Genomic DNA, 23362 nt, shown 5'->3' with positions numbered 1-23362 from the left:
GCAACAGGTATTTCTGAGCAGGAGCAGGTGAAGGGGAAGGAAAGGAGGAGGTTGGCGGGGGAGGGGCCTGGATCCCTCTGAGAAGGGATTCCCGGACCTTCCCCTTCCTCAGCCCCAGCAGGTTCGGGAGGAAACCAGGATGAAGGGAAGGGACAGGCCGGGACAGGCTGCAGCCTCGCAGGACGCAGCTGCATTTTTCGTGAACAGGCCCCTGGGGTCAGACCTGGAGGTGAGTGGGGTTTCCCAAGGGTCTCCCCCGGGTCAGAAGCACCAGGTGGGTTTACTTCCACCGCACCCCGCACTCGGCAGGAGGCGGCTCCTGACTGCTCTGGCCTGACCCCTGGGGCTGCTCCCCGCCGCGACAGCACAGGGGGTACGGGGGGCGGGGGGGGGGGCAATGCGCCCAGGGCGGGTCTTCTGAGGCCTGTGGAGGCTGAGAGCGCTGAATGAGCTTGTGAACCCCGAAAACACAGACCAGGACAGAGTCTGGGGACACCGTCTTCCAGAGGCAGAGGGTCCCGACCCCGGGGGGCGCGGGCGGGGCTGGCGGCCGGGAGGAGCCGAACCCCCCGCAAGGGCGCGGCCGGGCCGGGCTGCGCCGGGAGATCGGGCGCGGGTGGGGCAGGGCGGGGCGCCCCGGCCCGGGACCCGCCGGCAGGGAGGGCGGCGTCGGGAGGGTCCTGGGGCGGATCCCGGCCCGGGAGACCTGCCCGCGGCGGACGAGGCGGCCCGGCCCCCCCGGCACGACGCGCCCCCCCGCCCGGCCCGCGCGGGCGCCGGCTGCGGCTCGGCAGCCTGGGGGGAGCCCGGGCGCCCCGCCGGGACCCCGCGCCCCCCGCCCCGAGCCGCCCCGAGCAGAGCGTCGCGGGCGCACCCCGACAGGCGAGGGCGACCCCGCTGCGCGCGGCCGGCGGCGCCTCCGCGCAGGGCGAGTGTCCGGGGAGCCCCGAGAGGGACGTCGGGGGCCGCGGCGGGACAGGACGCCGGGGCGGGGCGCGATGGTGCCGGGCCGGGCGGGCGGACCTGCCGGTGCCGGCTCCGGCCCGCCAGGCGCTCTGGGCGCCGCCCGGCTCAGCTCGGGCTCCGCGCTCCCGCCCGGCCAGGAGGCCCGGGGAAGGGCTGTGACTGGGGGTTCTCGCCGGAGCCGGAGAACCGCCCGGGCCGCGTGGGGAGCCAGGCCCGGCCCCAGCCCTCGCCGTCCCTGCGCGGGGGGAGTGGGGTGAGAACAGCCCTGGACCTGACGGGGGGTCGCTGTCTTTCAGGTTCCGTCCAGCTTGCGCCCTGAGGTTCCGAGAAGACCCACAGAAGCTTCCAGCAGGCCGCGCGCCAGGCCAGGAGCAGAGGGTGCTGGGGCTGCAGAGTCACAGGAAGGAGCAGCGGCCCCTTGAGTGGCCTCATTCCCTGCAGCGCCTGGACCCTCCTGGGAGCCTGTGAGCAGCCCAGGGGAGGCTGCCAGGCCTTGCCTCTCCTCCCGCTCCTGCAGAGCCGGGCCTTCCTCAGGTGGCTCCTCAGACAGAAGCCCCCAGCACCATGGCCCTGGCCGCCTCCCTGGCTGAGCTGCAGGCAGAGGCCAGCTGCCCCGTGTGCCTGGACCCCCTGCGAGACCCGGTCACCCTCCACTGCGGCCACAACTGCTGTGGGCCCTGCCTCCACCAGCGCTGGCAAGGCCTCCAGGACGTCCTCCCCTGCCCCGTCTGCCTGCACCACTGCCCCTCCAGGGATGTCCTCAGGAACCCCCAGCTGTGTGCCCTGACTGACCTCCTGAGGCAGCTGCCCCCCGCCAGGAACAAGAGGAAGAGGCAGGAGGAAGAGGCCCTGTGTGCCCAGCACCACCAGGCCCTGGCCCTGTTCTGTGAGGAGGACCTGGAGCTGCTGTGTGCCCAGTGCGGGGCCTCCTCCCCCCACCGGGGTCACCCCCTGGTACCCCTGGAGCAAGCTGCTGCTCAGCACAGGGAGAAGCTCAAGAGCTCCCTGGAGCCCCTCAGGAAGCAGGCGGAAGATGGTCAAAGGGAGTTAGAAATGTATATCCTCAAAACACAGGAACTAAGAGAGAAGCTAGAAACTCGAAGGAAAGCATTAAACTCTGAATTTGCACATTTTAAGTGTTTCCTGGAAATGGACCAGGATGCCACCGATAACCGGGTATCCCGGGCTCAACAGAAAATCACTGAAAGCAGACAGAGGATGTCAGACTATGGCTCCACACTCAAGAGTCTGCTCAGTGCAATCAGCACCCAGCGTGTGCAGACAGACCTGGAGTTGCTGAGGGGGGTCAGCAGCATCCACCGCCGGTGGAGCAGGTGTGTTCACCTGGGGATCCCAGCGGCCTTTAAATACAAATTCAAGAAGCAGATTTGTAGTCTCCCCCCACATTACATTGGTCTGCAAAATATCATGGACACGTTTCAGGTGGATTTGACTCTAGACCCCGAGACCGCGCACCACAACCTCATTATCTCACAGGACAGGAAATCCGCCATCTTTACCTACGAAAGGGTGGCACCGAACGACGTTGCTCATCCCAGGGCGTTTACCTCCCGCGAGGCTGTCCTGAGCGCCCAGGGGTTCGAGGCCGGCAGGCACTTTTGGCAGGTGGACATCCGAGGCGCGGGTGTGTGGTCCCTGGGTGTGTGCAAGGAATCTTTCCCCAGGGATGCCCTGGCACCTCCCTCCCCCCGCAATGGCTGCTGGCAGTTTCAGAGGTCCACCGGGACACGCCTCCACTCCCCCGTGGTGAAACTTCGACTTGGCGTTTTCCTGGACTACGAGTTGGGAGAGATTTCCTTTTACAATTTGAATAACAGATCCCATCTGTGGACGCTGAGGGACACGTTCACAGACAGGCTCATCCCCTATTTCTCTGTTGGACCCTCCTCTTTATCATTTTCCATGACTCTAGTCACAGATGAGAGCTGAACCCCTGTAAACAGGTCTGTGTTCGGGTTCTTCCTCTGTGCATGGAATGTTCTGTAAATAAAGAGTCTGATTCCATTCTTGGTGTCTGAGTGCTCGTGTCTTCCCCGCTCCCCCGTGGCCTCACTCTCTGCCCCCATCTGGGCAAACTGTCAGGAAACCTGATGCTCCTTAGGCTTAGGGGTTGTTTTTTTTTTTTTTTTTTTTAAATAAATTTTATTGTTATATTCCCCATACAATTGCAGCCCCCCCATTCTGACCCCAATCCCTCCCCTCCCGCCCCCCTAAAAGTGTCTCTGGTTCATATTTTTTTGTTGATTTTGATTTTCACTATCTTATAGTTATTCATTTTCCTGGTCCCTTATTTAAGTTTTCTAGATTCCTGCTATGAGTGAGACCATCCGGTATTTTTCTTTTTCTTTTTGGCTTATTTCGCTGAGCATGATCCCTTCCAGCGCCATCCATGTTGCTGCAAATTGCATGTGTTTATCTTTTTTGAATGCTGAGTAATATTCCATGGTATATATGTACCACATCTTCTTGATCCAGTCATCTATTTTTGGGCATTTGGGTTGTTTCCAAAGCTTAGCTATTGTAAACAGTGCTGCTATAAACATAGGGGTGCAGGTGTTCTTTGGAATTGATGTTTCTGTGTCCTTTGGGTAAATACCTAGGAGTGGAATTGCTGGATCCTATGGAAGCTCTATGTTTAGTAGATCCAGAAATCTCCACACAGCTTTCCACAGTGGTTGGACCAGTTTGCACTCCCACCAACAGTGCAGAAGAGTTCCTTTTTCTCCACACCCTCGCCAGCATTTGTTGTTGCTAGTTTTTTTAATATGTGCCATTCTCACTGGTGTAAGATGGTATCTCATGGTAGTTTTGATTTGCATTTCCCTGATGACAAGTGATGTTGAACATTTTTTCATATGCCTGTTGGCCATTTGCATTTCCTCTTCAGAGAAGTTTCTTTTAAGCTCTTCTGCCCATTTTTTGACTGGATTATTTTCTTTGTTGTTGTTGAGTCTCATCAGCTCTTTGCAGATTTTTGTGATCAGTCCTTTATCATTAGTGTTGGGTGCAAAAATGTTCTCCCAGTTGGTGGGGTTTCTCTTTGTTTTTGTTATTGTCTCTTTTGCTGTGCAGAAGCTCTTTAATTTGATGTAGTCCCAGCTGTTGATCTTTGCCTTCACTATCACTGCTTTGGGTGATGTGTCTGTAAAGATGTCTTTGATGTGCAAATCACGTAGTGTTTCGCCTATATTTCCTTCTATATATTTTATGGTTTCAGGTCTTATGTCTAGTTCTTTAATCCATTTTGAGTTGATTTTTGTGTATGGTGTGAGGTGGTGGTCAAGCTTCATTCTTTTGCATGTAGCGACCCAGTTTTCCCAGCACCATTTATTGAACAAACTTTCTTTGCTCCAATGCATATTCTTTGCTCCTTTGTCAAAGATTAGTTGACCATAAATCTGTGGGTTTATTTCTGGATTTTCTATTCGATTCCATTGGTCTGTATGTCTGTTCTTGTTCCAATACCATGCAGTTTTGATGATTATGGCTTTGTAGTATAGTTTGAAGTCTGGGAGTGTGATGCCTCCATTCCCTTCTTTTTTTTTCAGGAGAGCTTTGGCTATTCGGGGTTTTTTGTGATTCCATATGAATTTCATCAATAATTGTTCTATTTCTTTGAAGAATGACATTGAAATTTTGATTGGGATAGCATTGAATCTGTATATTGCTTTTGGAAGGATGGCCATTTTAATAATGTTTATTCTTCCAATCCATGAGCAGGGGATGTCTCTCCATTTCTTTGTGTCTTCTTCTATTTCTTTTAACAGTGTTTTATAATTTTCTTTGTATAGGTCCTTTACCTCTTTTGTTAGATTTATTCCCAAATATTTGATTTTTTTTGTTTCAATAACAAAAGGGATGGTCTTTTTGATTTCTTCTTCTTCAGATTTATTGTTTGTGTATAGGAAGGCTACTGACTTTTGCGTGTTGATTTTGTATCCTGCCACTTTACTGAACTGATTGATGAGTTGAATTAGCTTTTCTGTGGAGTTTTTGGGGTTCTCTATCATATCGTCTGCAAATAGTGATAGTTTGACTTCTTCTTTTCCTATTTGGATTCCTTGGATGTCTTTCTCTTGTCTTATTGCCCTGGCTAGGACTTCCAGTATTATATTGAAAAGCAATGGTGAGAGTGGACATCCTTGTCTTGTTCCAGATCTTAATGGAATTGCTTTCAGCTTTTCACCATTGAGAATGATACTGGCTGTTGGCTTGTCATAGATGGCCTTTATGATGTTGAGGTATGTTCCTTGTATCCCAAGAATTTCAAGGGCTTTTATCATGAATGGGTGTTGCACTTTGTCGAAAGCTTTCTCAGCATCTATTGATATTATCATATGGTTTTTATATTTCTTTTTGTTGATGTGTTGGATAACGTTGATTGATTTTCGGATGTTAAACCATCCTTGTGCCCCTGGAATGAATCCAACTTGGTCGTGGTGAATTATCTTATGGATACATTGTTGGATTCTGATAGCTAAAATTTTATTGAGGATTTTTGCATCAGTGTTCATTAGGGAGATTGGCCTGTAGTTTTCCTTTTTTGTGTTGTCCTTGTTCGGTTTTGGTATTAGTGTAATGTTGGCTTCATAGAACGTGTTTGGTATTGTCCCTTCCTTCTCAATTTTTTGGAAGAGTTTGTGAAGGATAGGCACTAATTCGTCTCTGAATGTTTGGTAGAATTCATTTGTAAATCCATCAGGTCCTGGGCTTTTGTTTTTGGGGAGGTTTTTGATTACCATTTCAATTTCGCTAATTGTAATTGGTCTGTTTAGGTGTTCTATTTCTTCTATTTCTTCTATTATCTAGCTTTGGGTGATTGTAGAGTTGTAGGAATTTGTCCATCTCCTCTAGATTGTTAAACTTGTTTCCATATAACTGTTCATAGTAGTTACTGATTATTCTTTTGATTTCTGCTGTGTCCGTTGTGATTTCTCCTCTTTCATTGATGATCCTGTTTATTTGTGCTTTCTCCCTTTTTTCCTTTGTGAGCCTGGCTAGGGGTTTGTCTATTTTATTGATTTTTTCAAAGAACCAGCTCTTGGTTTCATTGATCTTTTGGATTGTTTTTTTAGTTTCAATTTCATTTATTTCTGCTTTGGTTTTTATTATTTCTTTTCTTCTACTGGTTTTGGGGTTTTTTTGTTGTTCTTTTTCTAGATCTTTGAGCTTCGAGATTAGGTTGTTTCTTTGCGTTCTTTCTTGTTTCTTGATGTGAGCTTCTATTGCTATATATTTTCCTCTTATTACTGCTTTTGCTGCATCCCATACATTTAGGATATTGGTGTCCTCCTTGTCGTTCAATTCAAAAAATTTTTTAATTTCTTCTTTGATCTCCTCATTAGTCCAATGGTCTTCCAGTAGTGTGGTTTTTAATCTCCATGAGGTAGGAAAGTTCCTTGCCTTCTTTTTATGGTTTATTTCTAGTTTGATGCCTTCATGGTCAGAAAAGATGGTTGATATGATTTCAATCTTGGTGTATCTGTTGATGTTTGTCTTGTGCCCCAGTATGTGATCGATCCTGGAGAATGATCCGTGTGCGCTTGAGAAAAATGTGTACTCCGATTTTTTGGGGTTTAGTGTTCTATAGATGTCTGTTAAGCCCAATTGCTCTAGGTCCTTATTTAGAGCTTTAGTTTCTTTACTTATTTTTTGTCCTGTTGATCTATCCATTGTTGATAGTGGTGTGTTGAAGTCTCCCACTACGTATGTGTTTTCTCTGATGTCTGTTTTCAGAGAGGACAACAGTTGTCTAATATATTTTGGTGCTCCTTCGTTTGGTGAGTATATGTTAATGAGTGTTATTTCTTCTTGAAGTATTGTCCCCTTGATCATAATGTAGTGACCATTGGGGTCTCTTTTTATCTTTTTGAGTTTGAAATCTGTTTTATCTGATATAAGTATAGCTGTTCCTGCTTTCTTTTTTGGTCCATTTGCTTGTAGGATTGTTTTCCATCCTTTAACTTTGAGCCTATTTTTATCTTTTGTAGCTAAATGTGTTTCCTGGAGACAGCAAAAGGTTGGGTTTTGTTTCTTAATCCAGGCTGCAACTCTGTGTCTTTTTATTGAAGAGTTTAGTCCATTTACATTTAGAGTTATTATTGATATGTTAACATCTGTATTTGCCATTGTGTTTGTCTTTCCTTTGATTTTATTTATTTATTCTTTTAATAACTTTTTTTTTTTTTTGGCCTTCTTTCATTGTTATTCGTCCCTCTGAGGTTCTGGCTTTAGGACTCCTTGTAGTATTTTTTGGAGTGGGGGTTTAGTTGCAATGAAATTCCGAAGTTTCTGTTTGTCTGGGAAGGTCCATATTCTTTCTTCAAAGAGGAAGGAGAGCTTTGCGGGATAGAGTATTCTTGGTTGGCATCTGTTTTCTTGGAGTCTGTTGACTATGTCCCTCCACTCTCTCCTTGCCCGTAGTGTTTCTTCGGAGAAGTCTGATGTCAGCCTGATTGGTTTTCCTTTGAATGTTATCTGTTTCTTCCCTCTTGCCAGCTTCATTATTTTTTCCTTGTCCTGGATTCTTGGGAGCTTTACTATTATGTGTCTTGCTGTATTTTTCCTTTCGTCGTGGAAGTTTGGTGTTCTTCTTGCTTCTTGTATATCAATTTTCAGCTCCTTCTTCACATTTGGGAAGTTCTCTTCAATTATCTCTTTGAATATTTTCTCTGTTCCTACATCTCTCTCCTCTCCTTCTGGTATTCCTATAACTCTTATATTTCCTTTCCTCATGGAGTCAGATAGTTCCCGAAGTCTTTCTTCGTTCTTTTTCCTTCGTACTTCTCTTTCCTTTTCTGTTTTGGTTCTTTTTATTTCTGTGTCTTCAAGATTACTTATTCGTTCTTCCATTTCATCTATTCTGCTTTCATTGCTTTTCCCGGAATTCTTTAGTTCTTCCATTAATTCTTTGATCTCCTGCATTTCTTTTACTTCCCTCTTTAGGGACTCAATTTCTTTCTTCTGACCATTGTTTTCCCTCTCTAGGGACTCAATTGCGTTCTTCTGATCGTTGATTATTTTTCCCTTATCATTGTTTTCCTTTATGACTTCTGTTAGTTTTTTAATCACGGCAATTTTAAATTCTCTTTCTGGAAGGCTCAGAAATTCTTCCAAGTTATTGTCTTTGCAATCTGGGGGCTGGCTTTCTTTTTGTGGTGTGCTTTTTCTCTGGAGAGTTGCTAGGTTGCGTGTGGTTCTTCTCCTCCCTACTGTCTGTTTTCTAATTTGCCGTATGCGTTGGGACACTGTGTTGTTGGGACTGGCCGGCATCTTGGGTGGGCTTCTCTGTTCCCTCTGGTTCTTCCAGGAGTCATTTGTCAGTTTCAAGCAGTCTTTACTGGAGAAAGGTCCCTGTTCTAAAATGCCGATGTAGGGACACACTCCCCTGTGCGCCTGGTCTGCCCCGGCGGTGGGTTCCTGCTCCCCTCTGGGCTTGGACTGCAGGCCAGAGGGGGTCTGGCGTGGGCGAACTTCCCCCGCTCACCTCTGGCTCCTGAGGAAGCCTTCTGCAGGTAGTCTTTACTGAAGAAATGTCCCTGTTCTAAAATTGTGATGTGGGACACACTCCCTGCGTGTCTGGTCTCAGGCACACTCTTCTGCGCACCTGGTCTGCCCCGGCTGTGGGTGCTCGCTCTCCCTGTGGGCTCAGACTACTTGTTCGGAAGGGGCCCGGTGTGGGCTAACTCCCCAGCTGGCCACTAGCTCCTTCAGGAGTCTCTGCTGGCTTCAAGTCGCTAGGTGGCGCCAGAGATCTCTCCTAGAGCCCTTGGGGAGCTGATTTTCCACCCCGTGGGACAGGGAGCAGAGCGGGGATGGTAGGGTACACCTCACGGGCGGAGGTGAGCTCCAGGCGCCATTAAAGAGAGCCCCGCCCCCCAGGAGGAGACCAGCACCAGCACACAGCCCCGGCCGCCCGGTAAGCTTGCGCGCGGATCAGCTGGCGCGGAGGCCGGACCTGATCGCAGCTCCCAGGTCCCCGGCGCCTTGTCTGCCTCAGGTCCCCGCACCTGCGACCTAGGCTTGCGGGGCGAGCGCCGACTCCCCGCAAGCCTAGGTCGCAGGTGCGGGGACCTGGGCAGCAGGCGCGGGGACCTGGGCAGCTGCGATCCGGTCCGGCTCCGCGCCGCTTTCCGCGCGCAAGCTTACCGGGCGGCCGGGGCTGTGTGCTGGTGCTGGTCTCCTCCTGGGGGGCGGGGCTCTCTTTAATGGCGCCTGGAGCTCACCTCCGCGGCGGATCCTGCAGGGTTCGCCTCAGCTCCCGTTCACGGGGTGTGGTGGCTGCAATAGTTCCTTTCCACTCACAGTCCCACTTGCTGCGTCCGTTTTTCTTGTTGGCCGTTTTGGTTTGTTGTTTCCCTTCTCTCTGCCGTCGGAGAGTGCCGCCTCTGTGGGCGGGGGAGGGGAGCAGGGTTCTGCGCTTCCCTCCCTTCTGGTCCTCTTTTATGGCCACTTTCTTCTTCGGGCAGTTTGCTGGAGTCGTCCGTTTATCTTCCGTGTCCCTGTTCTCACTGGGACCTGCCGCTTTTCCTCACTATTAACTTTTTTTAATGGGAGATCTTACTCGCAGCGTCTCCTCGCCGCCATGTTGCTCCGCCCCCTCCAGGCTTAGGGGTTCTTTTCTATGAAGTCCTCCACCCCCCAGAACTCCCTACCACATTAACCTTGTGTGACCTTCTCCGTTCTGGCCCAACACATCCCTTCCCTCCACCCCCAAAAAAGCCCCACAGTGAGGAATAAACCTCTCCCTTCCTGGTGTGTCTGTGGCCTCAGCAGCCCTGACACCAGAACTATTGACTGGGGTGCATGTTCCCTGTGTGGGGTGAACATAACAGTAACCAGAATATGAATCATCTCAGATGAACTCGGGGATGCTAATATCCCAGGAAGCACCTTTTTATCCCCCCCAGATACTCTTAGAAAAATTTCACTTGTCTTCAGAATTTATAACCTTGTATTTCTCGATGCCATTCTCTTGAGGAAGACATAAGAAACCATTACAAATTCCCTGCAATTTTAATAGTTACAAAAAATAAAATTAGAACACCCCATTAAAAAAAATTATCAGATATTTTCCATTTTTCTTCACATTCCCATGGAAGTGAACATTGAAAACCAATTGAATAGACTGGTTTACATGGGCAAATAATAAAAATAAATACAGCAAGGGTCCAGCAATAGAGCAGCAGAGTTAAGAAGCTGGGCTCACCTCCTCTGTATGTCGCAACTACACCACGGAACAAGCCAAAATCGACCAAGAAAAAGACAATCGCAGCTCACACTCGGAGCAACAGCTCAGCAGAAAGGGGTAGGAAACACCAGTGAGACAGGGGCAGGTGCTGTGTGAAACCCTGCGGAGCTGCTGACTCAGGGGACTCACCAACTTGGAAATCTTGAGACCAGGCACCCAGGACAGGCTGGGCTCACCGTGGGGAGCTACAGGAGGCGGCATCCCCACCAAGGGGCACTGGCTTGTGCCTGAGACTCTCAATATAGAGCAGCTGGAGCCAATCACTGGGGACAAGGGTGAGACCGGCCAGATGACCTTGGTCTCCTCACAGAAGAGGCTGTCACTCGAAGCCAAGGCTGGGATATTCAAAACAACTGCAACCCTCCACATCAGGACTCAAACTAAGACAGCAAATGAACACTAACAGAAGCCAGAGCTTAAGCTAAGCGCCTGATAAAAATAGGAGCGAACACCCCAAGGTCAGGCTATGTGCTGGGGAAGAAGGAGAGAACAATGCCTGACCTGGGGCCCTGTATCAGCTACAATCCAGCCTGGCTACAACTAGCTCAAAAACAGGGCGTGGAGCCGGGGGTCCTGGCTGAATCTCCGAGGAAAGCTGAGGTCGGGTCCGGGCAATGCCAGGGCCCTGAGCAGCTGTGGGTGATATGCTTCGGGGTCACACCTCCTTCCGTGTAAGGGTCCAGAGAGGATTCACTGGTCACATTCACGGGTCGGCCATGTGGGAACTGAGCGCCCAGGGTGGTGGTCTCTTGGGGTACAAGCAGACATGTCCGTACCTCTCACCCCTTTGTGGTTCAAGGTTTAGTTTTACTTTGGGGACTCTGAGGCCCTCACATGCTGAAGGCCCTGCGGGTCGTCACCAGGAGGCAGAGTCTGAGAAGAAGTTGCTCTGGGCAGTTTCTACCCTTGTCAGAGTCACCCGAGGAGCTCTGACAAAGAGAAAACACACAGGCCCCCCATGGCCGCCTCAGAGGCGCTGTGTGGGGCGGTCAGATAGGAGCACAGTGGACCCCCGAACCACACAGGTGTGAACTGAGAGGCCCCTTCAACAGGGATTATTTCAATGATACAGGTCCTCATTCTCAAATGAACCCACAAAGTCCATACCTGAGTCCCATGTTGCTCCCGCCTCCCGCCGGTCTCCACAGCGACTTCATGGTCCTCCCCGACAGTCAAACACCTGCTACCTGGGCCTCAGGCCCACACCCTCGATGAAAATTCTCATGTCCCTGACCTGACGAGCCACCTGGGCGGCCACCTGGGTGTCTTGGGACTCGCCAGGACTGTGGCCAGCGCAGGACCCACACTCGGCGTCCGTGGAGAGACACTAGTCTGCCCCTCCGCTCCCTGATCCCACCCACCCTTCCCTCTGGAAATCAAACATCCTGGGGGGCTGGCCCCCTGAGCTGCCCCCAGACCACAGGGGTTGTTGCTAAAGCTCTGGAGACCCCGGGGTCAGGGCAATGCCTGTGTCTGTCTGGTGTGTGTTGGGATTTACATGGAAATGTGTTCCAGGTGGGCGCTAGAAACTAGATGCTGAAGTGGGTGGGTTTAACCTAAAATTCTGCCCAGCCATAGTTCTTAGAGATGGGCTCACCACTTCCTCAGTTGAAAACTGGCATCCATCTGGGAATGAAATATTTGGAAGATAATTCATTGCTCTACAATAATTCTAAAATAACTGAAAAGAATGGCCTGAAGAAATTAAGATTTGGGGTTGCATTTTGGTGATTTTATTTTTTTAATCTCCACAAGTGCCCCTGGGGCCTGGGTCCTCACAGCGCAGACCAGCGCAGACACCCGCTCTGCTGCCCCCTTGTGGCCCCCGTGGGACCCTCGCTGCAGCTCTGGGGTGTCTCAGGGACCCTCTGCTGTCCAAGGCGAGGGATGACACAGAACAGCCCCCTCACGGTTGTCGTTTGCAATTATTCCCTCCCGTGATTTATCTTATTTCATTCCTATAAATGAATTAAGCTCAATTAGTACTTAATGCCCAATCCTGTGCTTTAGGTCCTCCAGCCCTGGCTCCGTCCCTGTTAAGCCAGGAATGTGGAGACGCAGGAGACTGACTAGCTCCCTCGGGCCAGGTCTCACCCCTGCGTCCGGACTCCTCCCCTGCACCAGGACGCCTGAGCCAGCGCGACACAAACTCGGCCCTGGAAATGCTCCGTTGGCTCGCGGAGACGGGCAGGGGAGAGCGGTCTTCTCCCGGCTGTGAGAAGCAGAGAAGCTGCAGCTCTTAGAAAAGGGCAGGCATGCGGGTAGCTCGGGGGTGGGGCACTTTAATGTTATCCTCAGTGTCCCCACGTGTGGACAGCCAGGTGCCCTGTACCCGGAACGCGCAGGTGTAGACAAGAAATCAATGATTTGCAAGACAATCAAACCACAGAGCAGATCCTAAATCCCAGAGAGGATGCAAGTTCCCTCAGCTCCTTCCTCTCTCTTCGGGGGACACGCCTCCCCCTACTCCCTGGCAGGTATCCTCATCTCAGGTGACTCACCTTCTTAGGTGAAGCCTAGAAGCCAAGAGCATAAATGGCCAACGCATGGGAGGTAAGTCCCAGCCCTATCATTGTGACTACCTGAGTTCCATCCCTGGCCAGGGAGCAACCCACATGGCACAGCAGATCTCTCCTGACTCGCTGGCTGCTCCCCTCAGCAGTGTGTTTCAGTCAGTCTTCCTGTTCTGCTCCCCACTCTGCCTCTGGTAAATCCTCTCACCCCACACACGCCTCTGGCCTACACCCTGGTTCTTATACGCAAAAATAAATATTGAAAAAATAAATAAATAGCCAATGCCACACCTGGAGCAGGTAAAAGTGCACTTTAGTGAGAGCTGGCCGGGAAGGAGGGATAAGAATTGGGGTCCCCCTACCACCCGCGAGCAGCCCGGGTCTCCATGCAAAAAGATGCGCTTGGGTCAGGCCCACGTGAACTTCCCCAGCCACAGAGGGTATTTGTCAGGGCTACAGAGCGTATTTGCCAATCTCGCAGGCCAGGTGCAGATTCTACCCAGGGCAAAGCACTCAGAGGCATAGCCTCAGTGGGGCAGGGATCCCCACAAAGTTGGTGGGCCTCCACTGTCACCCGGGGGCCACCAGCATGGGGCCTGCCAGAGCAGCCAGCCTGGGGACAGAGTCGCTGTAGCTCATTCCAGACACTACCTCCCAGAAGAAACGGCTTCGTCAATCAGCACAGGGGCGGTGACTGGGGTCTTGGGGGAAGAAATAGTGGCACGCTCCCTGCAGGGGTGACGCTCGGATTTCTCGGAGACCTAGTAAGGAGGCCAGCAGTGAGGCGTCTCGGAGCAGTGACCACGAGCCACAGCCCCTGGACCTCAGCCTCGCCTCCCTGCTGGCCCTGAGGGCACGTCTGCTCACACTTGCCCTCAGGCCCGCAGGTGTGACCTTGTGAGCAGTGCTTTCGCCCTGCAGAAGCCCAGAGGAGGCGCTGCCTGGAGGGGTGGCTTGGGTGGTTTGCAACCACCTCCTGGTTTCCCCCCTTCCCTCTCCAGCCTTAAGGGTTGCACCCCCACCAGCTATAGGTCTGACAAGGCTTCTGCAGAAGCCCTGGGGCTGCATGGACGCCTCATGGGGCAGGTGGAGCTGCTGAAGCCAAATGCTCAGACTGCGGGGCTCAGAGGCTGGGGTCAGCGGGACAGAGCGTTGAGACACAGCCCTGCCCTTCTGCAGGAGAGGACGCGTGCTCACCCTCGGGCCCTGCCAGGCCGGGTCAGGGAGAAGGGCACGGCCGTCTCTTCCCCCAGGTCCCTGTTCCTCCCTCTGCGTCTCCCTCCGTCTGAGTCTGCCCGGCCGTGGACCAGCCTCTCTGAACACGAGAGGACGCCAAGGCCTGCGTGTTCACGGTTCCGAGTGGAGCATTTTGGGCCGCACTTCCTGTTTCGGCTGCTGTGACCACGAATCTATGGCTGAACACAAATGTGCTGTCTCTCACCGCTGGAGGCCGGAGCTCCAGGACGGGCCCTGGGGCCGACAGGGGGGCGAGGGCCCCGGTCATTCCCGGACTCACAGGGAGATTCCCCTTCTTCCTCGAGGCTCCCCCAGCCCTGGCCTCGACGCCCGCCTCTGTTCCAGCACCCCAAGCCAGCAAGCTCAGGCCCCCCCACCCCAAGTCCCACCGACCTGCCCTTCCATGTGTTGGGACCCCGGGGTGCCGCGGGAGGCGCCCAGATCACCCAGGGAAGCTCGTGGCAGCTTCCCTGCCTCCTGGTTCGTCAACTCCCTTTTATCGTGGAGCCAGGGGTTAGGATGTGGCCATCTTGGGGGGATACCTACCACGGGCCCCCCGTTTGTCAGGAACAGTGTCTACAACTGGCCTTTTGCAGCTGAGGATGAGAAGGCGCTTGGTTTCGCCTAGAGGAGAGTGAGCTGAGGCCGTGGCTGGACTCCCTCGCGGGCTTCTTCTTTCCCACCTTCGAGGCCTCTGCGCCTCGTTCGTCACCCAGCCTCGAGCTGCCCGCCCCGCGGGCACCCACCCCTTCGTGGGCCCATTTGAGGATGTCGGATGAGTTCCCGCAAGAATCCCTTGGGGTTGGTTTCTCATTCCAGAATTTGTGATGAGGAAGTACATCCTCTGTGCTACCAAAAATCATGGGCTTTAATGATATTTCCATTTCAACGATTCTTTACATATTCCCCACAAAAATGTGAGGTTTCTCAGTGGGATTCCAGACACCCCTGTGCCTGCAGCAAGTATCACAGAGACTTGGGTGGGGAGGGAGCCCTTGCTCGCTGCTGGTGGGGCTGGAAGGCAGCTCGGGGGTTCCTGACAAGCTGGAAACGGAACCCCCCGGGGCACGGGCCGAACCCGCCAGGCCTTTGTCTAAAGACACGAAAGCACCACAATGAAGAGCCCACGCCCCGGTTCACGGCAGCATCGTTCACGAAAGCCAGACTTGGATCAATCTAAATATCCCAAGCAGACGACGGGGTACGGAACCCTGGGGTTCCCAGCTCCTGGAGAAGACAGAACGCTGCCTTTTGCGGCAACCTGGACGGAGCAGGGAAGCCAAGTGGAGTAAGTCAGGAGTGAAAACGGCGGCGGAGGGGTGCACGCGTGGCACCTAAGCAGCAGCCCAAAGAAACTGGGGAATGCCACAAAGAGCACTTCAGCTGTCAGCCCTGGGAAGCCATGGGGCATTGAGCCAGGCCCTCGGTGGGTGCTGCGGAAAGCTGGACCGCACGTCCAGGGCTGACGCTGTCCTCTGGAAACCACAGGGCTTTGTACACAATCAATCAGGACATTCTGATTTCGAAAAACTGTCAAGGTTTAATATTCTCAGTGACCCCGGCTCCCTTGCAGGCGCCAGAAATGAAAATCAAAATCCTCGGGAACTAGAGGGCGAGAGCCCGTGGAAAGCCGAGCGCGCTGGGCGCTGCAGACAGATGGTCACAGACACCGTGGAAGGACGGGGCCACGGTGACAAGAGGCCACAGTGAAGGTGACAAGGTGCGTCCTCCGCACCACACCTCAGAGGCAAATCTCGCCGCGACCTCCTCCAGCGCCCACACTCGCATTCAAAGCCGGGGCCACCCCCAGAGCGGCACTTGCCAAGGAACAGCATCTCCCAAGAGGGTGCCCCAAGCGCCAGCATCACCCGCAACCATTTAAAGCAATATCTAAAGATTATGTCACCCAGACCAGGCTATGATCCAGCTTTACCGTCCTGAAGTTCCTTCTGGGTCTTTCTGGGAAACTCTAGTCCTATAATGATATGAGTGGAGAAAGTTTTACCTCTCATGTATTTCACTCTGTGAACATGCTGTGTCCTTTGCTTTTACCCACTTAACTATGTTCGATGTTTGAATGTGCGAGCGCTTTCTCCTGCAGTTTATAGACATTGACTTCTGCCTGGGCAAAAACAAGACAGGGAAATAATTTTGGGGAGAAATTTTTGATAAACCAGGAATGTAATATTTTAATTGTTTATTATTAAAATTGCAAGGAATTTGTGATGGAGTTCCATCCCTAGCAAGAGAAATGTGCACCAACAACACAATAGTGCAGATAATTTTTGAACACAATTGAAAACTGTCTGTCTTACGGTATTTGGAAAATAAAAATGCCATGTCTCCTGTGTTCAGAATATCCCCAGAATGAGGGGGACCTCTGAGAGGACACATATTCTAGGTCAAGGTTGCCCCCCACAGGGAACATACACGTGCTCAACCTTGGTCCCGCTGTCAGGGCTGCAGATACACCAGGAGGAGAGAGGTTTATTCCTCACTGTGGGGCTCTGCTGGGCCAGAATGGAGGTCACAGCAGGCATACGCGGTGGGGAGTTCTGGGCGGGTGAACCTCACAGAAAGAACCCCAAAGCCAGTGAAGGAACAACAGGTTTCCTGACAGTTTGCCCAGATGGGGGCAGAGGGTGAGGCCACGGGGGAGCGGGGAAGACACGAGCACTCAGACACCAAGAATGGAATCAGACTCTTTATTTACAGAACATTCCATGCACAGAGGAAGAACCCGAACACAGACCTGTTTACAGGGGTTCAGCTCTCATCTGTGACTAGAGTCATGGAAAATGATAAAGGAGAGGCTCCAACAGAGAAATAGGGGATGAGCCTGTCTGTGAACGTGTCCGTCAGCGTCCACAGATGGGATCTGTTATTCAAATTGTAAAAGGAAATCTCTCCCAACTCGTAGTCCAGGAAAACGCCAACTCGAATGCATAGTGTGTAGGGGTCAATGTTTGTCCCGGTGGGCCGCTGAAACTGCCAGCAGCCATTGCTGGGGGAAGGTGCCAGGGCATCCCTGGGGAAAGATTCCTTGCACACACCCAGGGACCACACACCCGCGCCTCGGATGTCCATCTGCCAAAAGTGCCTGCCGTCCTCGAACCCCTGGGCGCTCAGGACAGCCTCGTGGGAGGTAAACGCCCTGGGATGAGTGTTGTTTGGTGCCACCCTTTCGTAGGTAAAGATGGCGGATTTCCTGTCTGGTGAGATAATGAGATTGCGGTGCGCGGTCTCGGGGTCTAGAGTCAAATCCACCTGAAACTTGTGGATGACATTTTGCAGGCTAATGTAATGTGGCGGGAGACTGCACACCACCTCCTCCAACTTGTATGAATAGGCTGCTGGGGCCTCTAAATTAGTGTACCTGCTCCACTGGAGGTGGCTGCTTCTGACCCCCCTCAGTAACCCCAGGCCTGTCTGCACACACTGGGTGCTGATTTCCCGAAGCAGACTCTTGAGTGTGGCGCCATAGTCTGACATCTGGTTTCTACTTGCAGTGACTCTTTCAGAAATACCTGACATTTCCCTCAGTACCTCAGAATCAAGGCTAACATGATCCCTTTGCAGGAAGCGCTTGAAATGTGCAAATTCAGAGTACAGCTCACTCTTTCCAGCTTCCACCTTCTCTCTCAGTTCATGCATTTTGGAGACCTGCGTGGCTAAGCCCCTCTCAGCATCTTCCACCTGCTTCCTGAGGGGCTCCAGGGAGCTCTTGAGCTTCTCCCTGTGCTGAGCAGCAGCTTGCTCCAGGGGTGTGAGGAGGTGACCCCGGTGGGGAGAGGAGGCCCTGCACTGGGCACACAGCAGCTCCAGGTCCTCCTCACAGAACAGGGCCAGGGCCTGGTGGTGCTGGGCACACAGGGCCTCTTTCTCCTGCCTCTTCCTCTTGTTCCTGGCAGGGGGCAGCTGCCTCAGGAGGTCCGTCAGGGCACACAGCTGGGAGTTCTTGTGGGCATCCCTGGAGGGGCAGTGGTGCTGGCAGACGGGACAGGGGAGGACGTCCTGGAGGCCTTGCCAGCGCTGGCTGAGGCAGGGCCCACAGCAGTTGTGGCCGCAGTCCAGGGTGACCGGGTCTCGCAGGGGGTCCAGGCACACGGGGCAGCTGGCCTCTGCCTGCAGCTCAGCCAGGGAGGCGGCCAGGTCCATGGTGCTGGGGGCGTCTGTCTGAGGAGCCGCCTGAGGAAGGCCCGGCTCTGCAGGAGCGGGAGGGAGAGGCGAGGACTGGCAGCCTTCCCTCAGCTGCTCACAAGCTCCCAGGAGGGTCCAGGCGCTGCAGGGAGTGTGGGCCACTCAAGCTGCAGTCGCAGAGTCACAGGATATACAGGCCAAACATCCTCAGCTTGGTGTTATTGCACCTCGGGTGCTAGGGGTCCCTCTTCCAGAGACAGGCAGGTCCCTGGGGTTTGGGACAGAAGGCACAGGAGGTCTGTCTGCAAGGACTGTTCTGTGCAGAATGTGAGGGGCTCAGCTTTATATACCCTGTAGGGTGTGTCTTTCCCCACCCTCCTCCCCCATTGTCTGGAATGCAAATCCCATCAGTTTCCTGGGGAATTTTTGGCCCCAGGCACTACCCATCATCCTCTCTGATGCATCTTCCTGCAGGGTGTGGTCACTCTCTCCTGTCCCCCGCCCCGCCCCCTTCTCACCCTGCACTGGGTCTCCTCTCTCTGAGCTCAGCAGTGATCTGGTTTCTGGCCACTGGGTAGTGAAATGGCCTCGTGTTCATCACGATGAAATGGCAGGACAGCCCTGACCTGAAGCTGTTGTTTTAATACCGTCTGACCCTTCAAGCAGGGGTGTCCACAATCTATGTGTCACTTCCCACATGGTCGGCCCATGAATGTGACCAGTGAATCCTCTCTGGACCCTGACATGGAAGGGGGTGCGGCACTGAAGCTTGTCACCCACAGCTGGTCAGGACCGGCATTGCTCTGACCCGACCTCTTTAGAGATTCAGTCAGGACCTGGGCACCATCTTCTTTGTCGTCTCTGCTTGGGAACCTGACCTAGGCCTTCCCAGGCCTCAGACGCAGGAACTTACCTCCCACCACCAGGCAGGCCCAGAGCCCCTACCTCCATTCCTGGCATTGCTGCCCCCTTAGAGGCTCCTTGTGCTCTGGACTTTGTTTAGTCCGCCTGGACTCTCTGACCTCATCTCTGGAGTATATCTTGGTGAGCACTTCTTAGAATTTACTGTCCTTATCTCAGAAGCCTGATGAACTCCCCGGAGTTGCTACCTGCACTGTCCCTGGAGCTGTGTGCTCTGCCCTAACTGTCCTGGGCTCGCGAGTGCTGCCCTAGAGGAATCGGCTCCACCTCTGTCTTCAGGAGGAGCCGCGCCTCCCACCCAAACCAGCCCCCCAGGGGCCATCTGCTCCCCTGCAGAAGCTCTCACCAAGCTGCAGTGTCCTGGCCAGAGACCAGTGCGCTCATGCTGACCTGCCCTTGTCTACTCAGCGGACACGTCTCTGCTGGAAGGGGCCAGGGAAGGCCTGAGGCTCCCACCCCTGGCCTTTGTGCAAACACTTGCTTCATGGAGAGGCAGAGGCACTGGAAGGGCCAGGGCGGCACCTCCTCCACTTGAGGGCAAAGGGCCTCCGCGATCAGAAACCTGTGTCTGTCACTTTCCGTGCATCTGAGGAAGATAAAAGTGCAGGGACACTTTTGCTGAGTTACACAATCTGTAAAAATGTCCAAGACAAAGTTTCCATGTCCACGATGAAAGATGCAATCAAGACAAAACACAGAATCTTTGTTGGCAAGTTCCTGGGCAGAGGAGGCCGCCAGCTGGCAACACTTTGTCCTTTCATGGAGGGAAGAACAAACAAGGAAACCCAGCGCGGTGTGGGTCAGCTTGACCACCTACACGGCCTTTCTCAAAATTCCTGCTACCAGCATCCAGAGACGCGCACAGACAGGCACGGACGGAGAGTGCTGCCCGAGGCGGCCGCGGGCCGGGACCCCTCCCGCGGCCACGGGCCTTTGGTCACGGCCTCTGCCTCTAAGACCCTGTGCGCACCTGCTCCTCGCCAGCTGCTGGGGGGAACTTCGTTCTCACTGAGGGATCAGCTTTTCAGCTTCAAGGGCCAGAGGGGACAAAGGGATGCTTTCTCCTGGGAGTTCTGACGTCCCCTCCATGTAAACCTTGGGCTTAATTTCCCTCTTTCTCAGGCAGCTTCTCTCGGCCTTCAGACCAGGCTCTGTCGCAGTGCTGGGCACTGTGTAAGGCAGCCTGAGCTCGCCTGTCCAAGCACACAGCCTGCTTTGCTCTGACTGTCCTCTCTCCTTCTAACTGCGGTCAGGCGCGGGGCCGAGCGCCGAGGCCCGCAGCGGAGCCCAGCTCCCGAGACCAAGACTCCTCCGCCCCTTCACAAGAGAGAATCTATACATTTCTTTTGCAAAATCATTTGAAGGTTTCCGATCCCATAACACTTTCCTGCTAAAGACTCGGCAGCAATCTCCGAACGAGCAAGTATCCAGCAGAGTAAAAAAGCATGAGAACAACTCGAGAAAATGCCTTTCACGTGCTCCGCCACCCTGTCCCCACTGGGCCCCGAGCTTTCTTGAGTCACTTCACTTTTTGCTTTCATGACCTTGAATTTTATGAGGCCCTCAGGCCAGTTGCTTTCTTAATGTCACACATTGTGGATTAGCCTAATGGTGTCCTCACCGCAAGATTGAAATGAGGCATCTGTGACCAGAACTTTCCATGCTGAGAGTCCTCCAATGAATCCACCCTAGATCTCAGAGTTGGTTTCCAACAGCCAGGGGGGACAGAGAGGTCAAGATGACCTTGTGAATCAGACAACCAAGACACACACATGCTGGACACCCCTGCTTGAAGGGTCAGACGGTATTAAAACAACAGCTTCAGGTCAGGGCTGTCCTGCCATTTCATCGTGATGAACACGAGGCCATTTCAATACCCAGTGGCCAGAAACCAGATCACTGCTGAGCTCAGAGAGAGGAGACCCAGTGCAGGGTGAGAAGGGGGCGGGGCGGGGGACAGGAGAGAGTGACCACACCCTGCAGGAAGATGCATCAGAGAGGATGATGGGTAGTGCCCTGGGGCCAAAAATTCCCCAGGAAACTGATGGGATTTGCATTCTAGCCAATGGGGGAGGAGGGTGGGGAAAGACACACCCTACAGGGTATATAAAGCTGAGCCCTTCACATTCTGCACAGAACAGCCCTTGCAGACAGACCTCCTGTGCCTTCTGTCCCAAACCCCAGGGACCTGCCTGTCTCTGGAAGAGGGACCCCGAGCACCTGAGGTGCAATAACACCAAGCTGAGGATGTTTGGCCTTTATATCCTGTGACTCTGCGGCTGCAGCTTGAGTGGCCCACACTCCCTGCAGCGCCTGGACCCTCCTGGGAGCTTGTGAGCAGCTGAGGGAAGGCTGCCAGTCCTCGCCTCTCCCTCCCGCTCCTGCAGAGCCGGGCCTTCCTCAGGCGGCTCCTCAGACAGACGCCCCCAGCACCATGGCCCTGGCCGCCTCCCTGGCTGAGCTGCAGGCAGAGGCCAGCTGCCCCGTGTGCCTGGACCCCCTGCGAGACCCGGTCACCCTCCACTGCGGCCACAACTGCTGTGGGCCCTGCCTCCGCCAGCGCTGGCAAGGCCTCCAGGACGTCCTCCCCTGCCCCGTCTGCCTGCACCACTGCCCCTCCAGGGATGCCCACAAGAACTCCCAGCTGTGTGCCCTGACGGACCTCCTGAGGCAGCTGCCCCCCGCCAGGAACAAGAGGAAGAGGCAGGAGGAAGAGGCCCTGTGTGCCCAGCACCACCAGGCCCTGGCCCTGTTCTGTGAGGAGGACCAGGAGCTGCTGTGTGCCCAGTGCAGGGCCTCCTCCCCCCACCGGGGTCACCCCCTGGTACCCCTGGAGCAAGCTGCTGCTCAGCGCAGGGAGAAGCTCAAGAGCTCCCTGGAGCCCCTCAGGAAGCAGGTGGAAGATGCTGAAAGGGGCTTAGCCACGCAGGTCTCCAAAATAAGGGAACTAAGCGATTCAGTGGAAGCTCGAAGGAGTGAGTTGTACTGTGACCTAGAGCTCTTGAAGAGATTACTGGGAAGGGATCATGCTAAAATGGATACTCAGTTACTGAGGGAAATGTCAGGTGTTTATCAAAGAGTCACTGAAAGCAGAAACCAGATGTCAGACTACGGCGCCACACTCAAGAGTCTGCTTCGGGAAATCACCGCCCAGTGTGTGCAGACAGACCTGGGGTTACTGAGGGGGGTCAGAAGCAGCCACCTCCAGTGGAGCAGGTACACTAATTTAAAGGCACCAGCAGCCTTCAAATATGATTTCAAGAAGGGGGATTTTAGTTTCCCCCCACATTACATTGGCCTGAAAACCAGCATGAGCAAGTTTCAGGTGGATTTGACTCTAGACCCCGAGACCGCGCACCACAACCTCATTATCTCACAGGACAGGAAATCCGCCACCTTTACCCACGAAAGGGTGGCACCGATCGACTTTGCTCATCCCAAGGCGTTTACCTCCCGCGAGGCTGTCCTGAGCGCTCAGGGGTTCGAGGCCGGCAGGCACTTTTGGCAGGTGGACATCCGAGGCGCGGGTGTGTGGTCCCTGGGTGTGTGCAAGGAATCTTTCCCCAGGAATGGCCTCACAGCTCCTTCCCCCCGCAATGGCTGCTGGCAGTTTCAGCGGTCCACTGGGACACGTCTTGCCCCCCGCACAGTACAGGTTGGCATTTTCCTGGACTACGAGTTGGGAGAGATTTCCTTTTACAATTTGAGTACCAGATCCCATCTGTGTATCCTGAGGGACACGTTCACAGACAGGCTTGTGCCCTATTTCTCTGTTGGAACTTCTTCATCACTTTCCATGACTCTAGTCAATGAAGGCTGAGCCCTTGTGACCGCGTCCATGTTCTCCCTCTCTTCACGAAAGTGTTGGAAATACAGAGTCTGAGTCCACATTTGGTGTCTCAGTTTCATGTTCTCTCTCCCCTCCCACGGTCAGAGGTCTCAACCTCTGACCCATGCCCCTCAAGAATGAACGTCTAGGGCCTCCCTGGTGGCTCCGCAGGTTGAGCGCAGCGCTGTGAAGCTGTCCACAGCCTCAGTAGCGCCAGTTGGACTCCCGGCCGGCCAGGGAGAGTCCCACATGGCGCACAGACCTCTCCTGTCTCACCCACTGCTCCCCTCAGCAGTGTACTCCCCACTCTCTCTGGTGAATTGTCTCACCCTCCCACACCTGTGGCCTGTACCCCAGTCTTGTATAAATAAATATATCCTTAAAATATATGTGTGTGTGTGTGTGTGTGTGTATATATATATGCACAATATTAAAAAAAAGAATGAATATTTCAATAAAACAGAGGAGGGATTTTGTGCTGGGAAG

At 53.5% G+C, this 23362-nt stretch overlaps 3 protein-coding genes across 3 annotated transcripts; 2 read left to right on the top strand and 1 right to left on the bottom strand.

The window, feature by feature from the left end:
• Nucleotides 1-1530: 1530 nt before the first annotated feature.
• On the top strand, nt 1531-2916 carry LOC311169818 (tripartite motif-containing protein 75-like; the record flags this gene model as incomplete). Its single annotated transcript, XM_084232077.1, has 2 exons — nt 1531-1779; nt 1885-2916. 2 exons carry the CDS (start codon nt 1531-1533, stop codon nt 2914-2916), a joined length of 1281 nt encoding a protein of 426 aa, XP_084088203.1.
• Nucleotides 2917-16752: 13836 nt separating this feature from the next.
• LOC311169817 (tripartite motif-containing protein 60-like) lies at nt 16753-18144 on the bottom strand (the record flags this gene model as incomplete). Its single annotated transcript, XM_084232076.1, has 1 exon — nt 16753-18144. One exon carries the CDS (start codon nt 18142-18144, stop codon nt 16753-16755), a length of 1392 nt encoding a protein of 463 aa, XP_084088202.1.
• Nucleotides 18145-21481: 3337 nt separating this feature from the next.
• Nucleotides 21482-22867, top strand: LOC311169816 (tripartite motif-containing protein 60-like; the record flags this gene model as incomplete). The annotated part of the gene is made up of 1 exon (XM_084232075.1): nt 21482-22867. The coding sequence occupies one exon, from the start codon at nt 21482-21484 to the stop codon at nt 22865-22867; it is 1386 nt and encodes a 461-aa protein (XP_084088201.1).
• Nucleotides 22868-23362: the final 495 nt, after the last annotated feature.

Source organism: Talpa europaea (genome assembly GCF_964194135.1).
Source record: "Talpa europaea genome assembly, chromosome: 4".
Taxonomy (NCBI): domain Eukaryota; kingdom Metazoa; phylum Chordata; class Mammalia; order Eulipotyphla; family Talpidae; genus Talpa; species Talpa europaea.
This window is presented reverse-complemented; position numbering and strand designations above follow the sequence as displayed.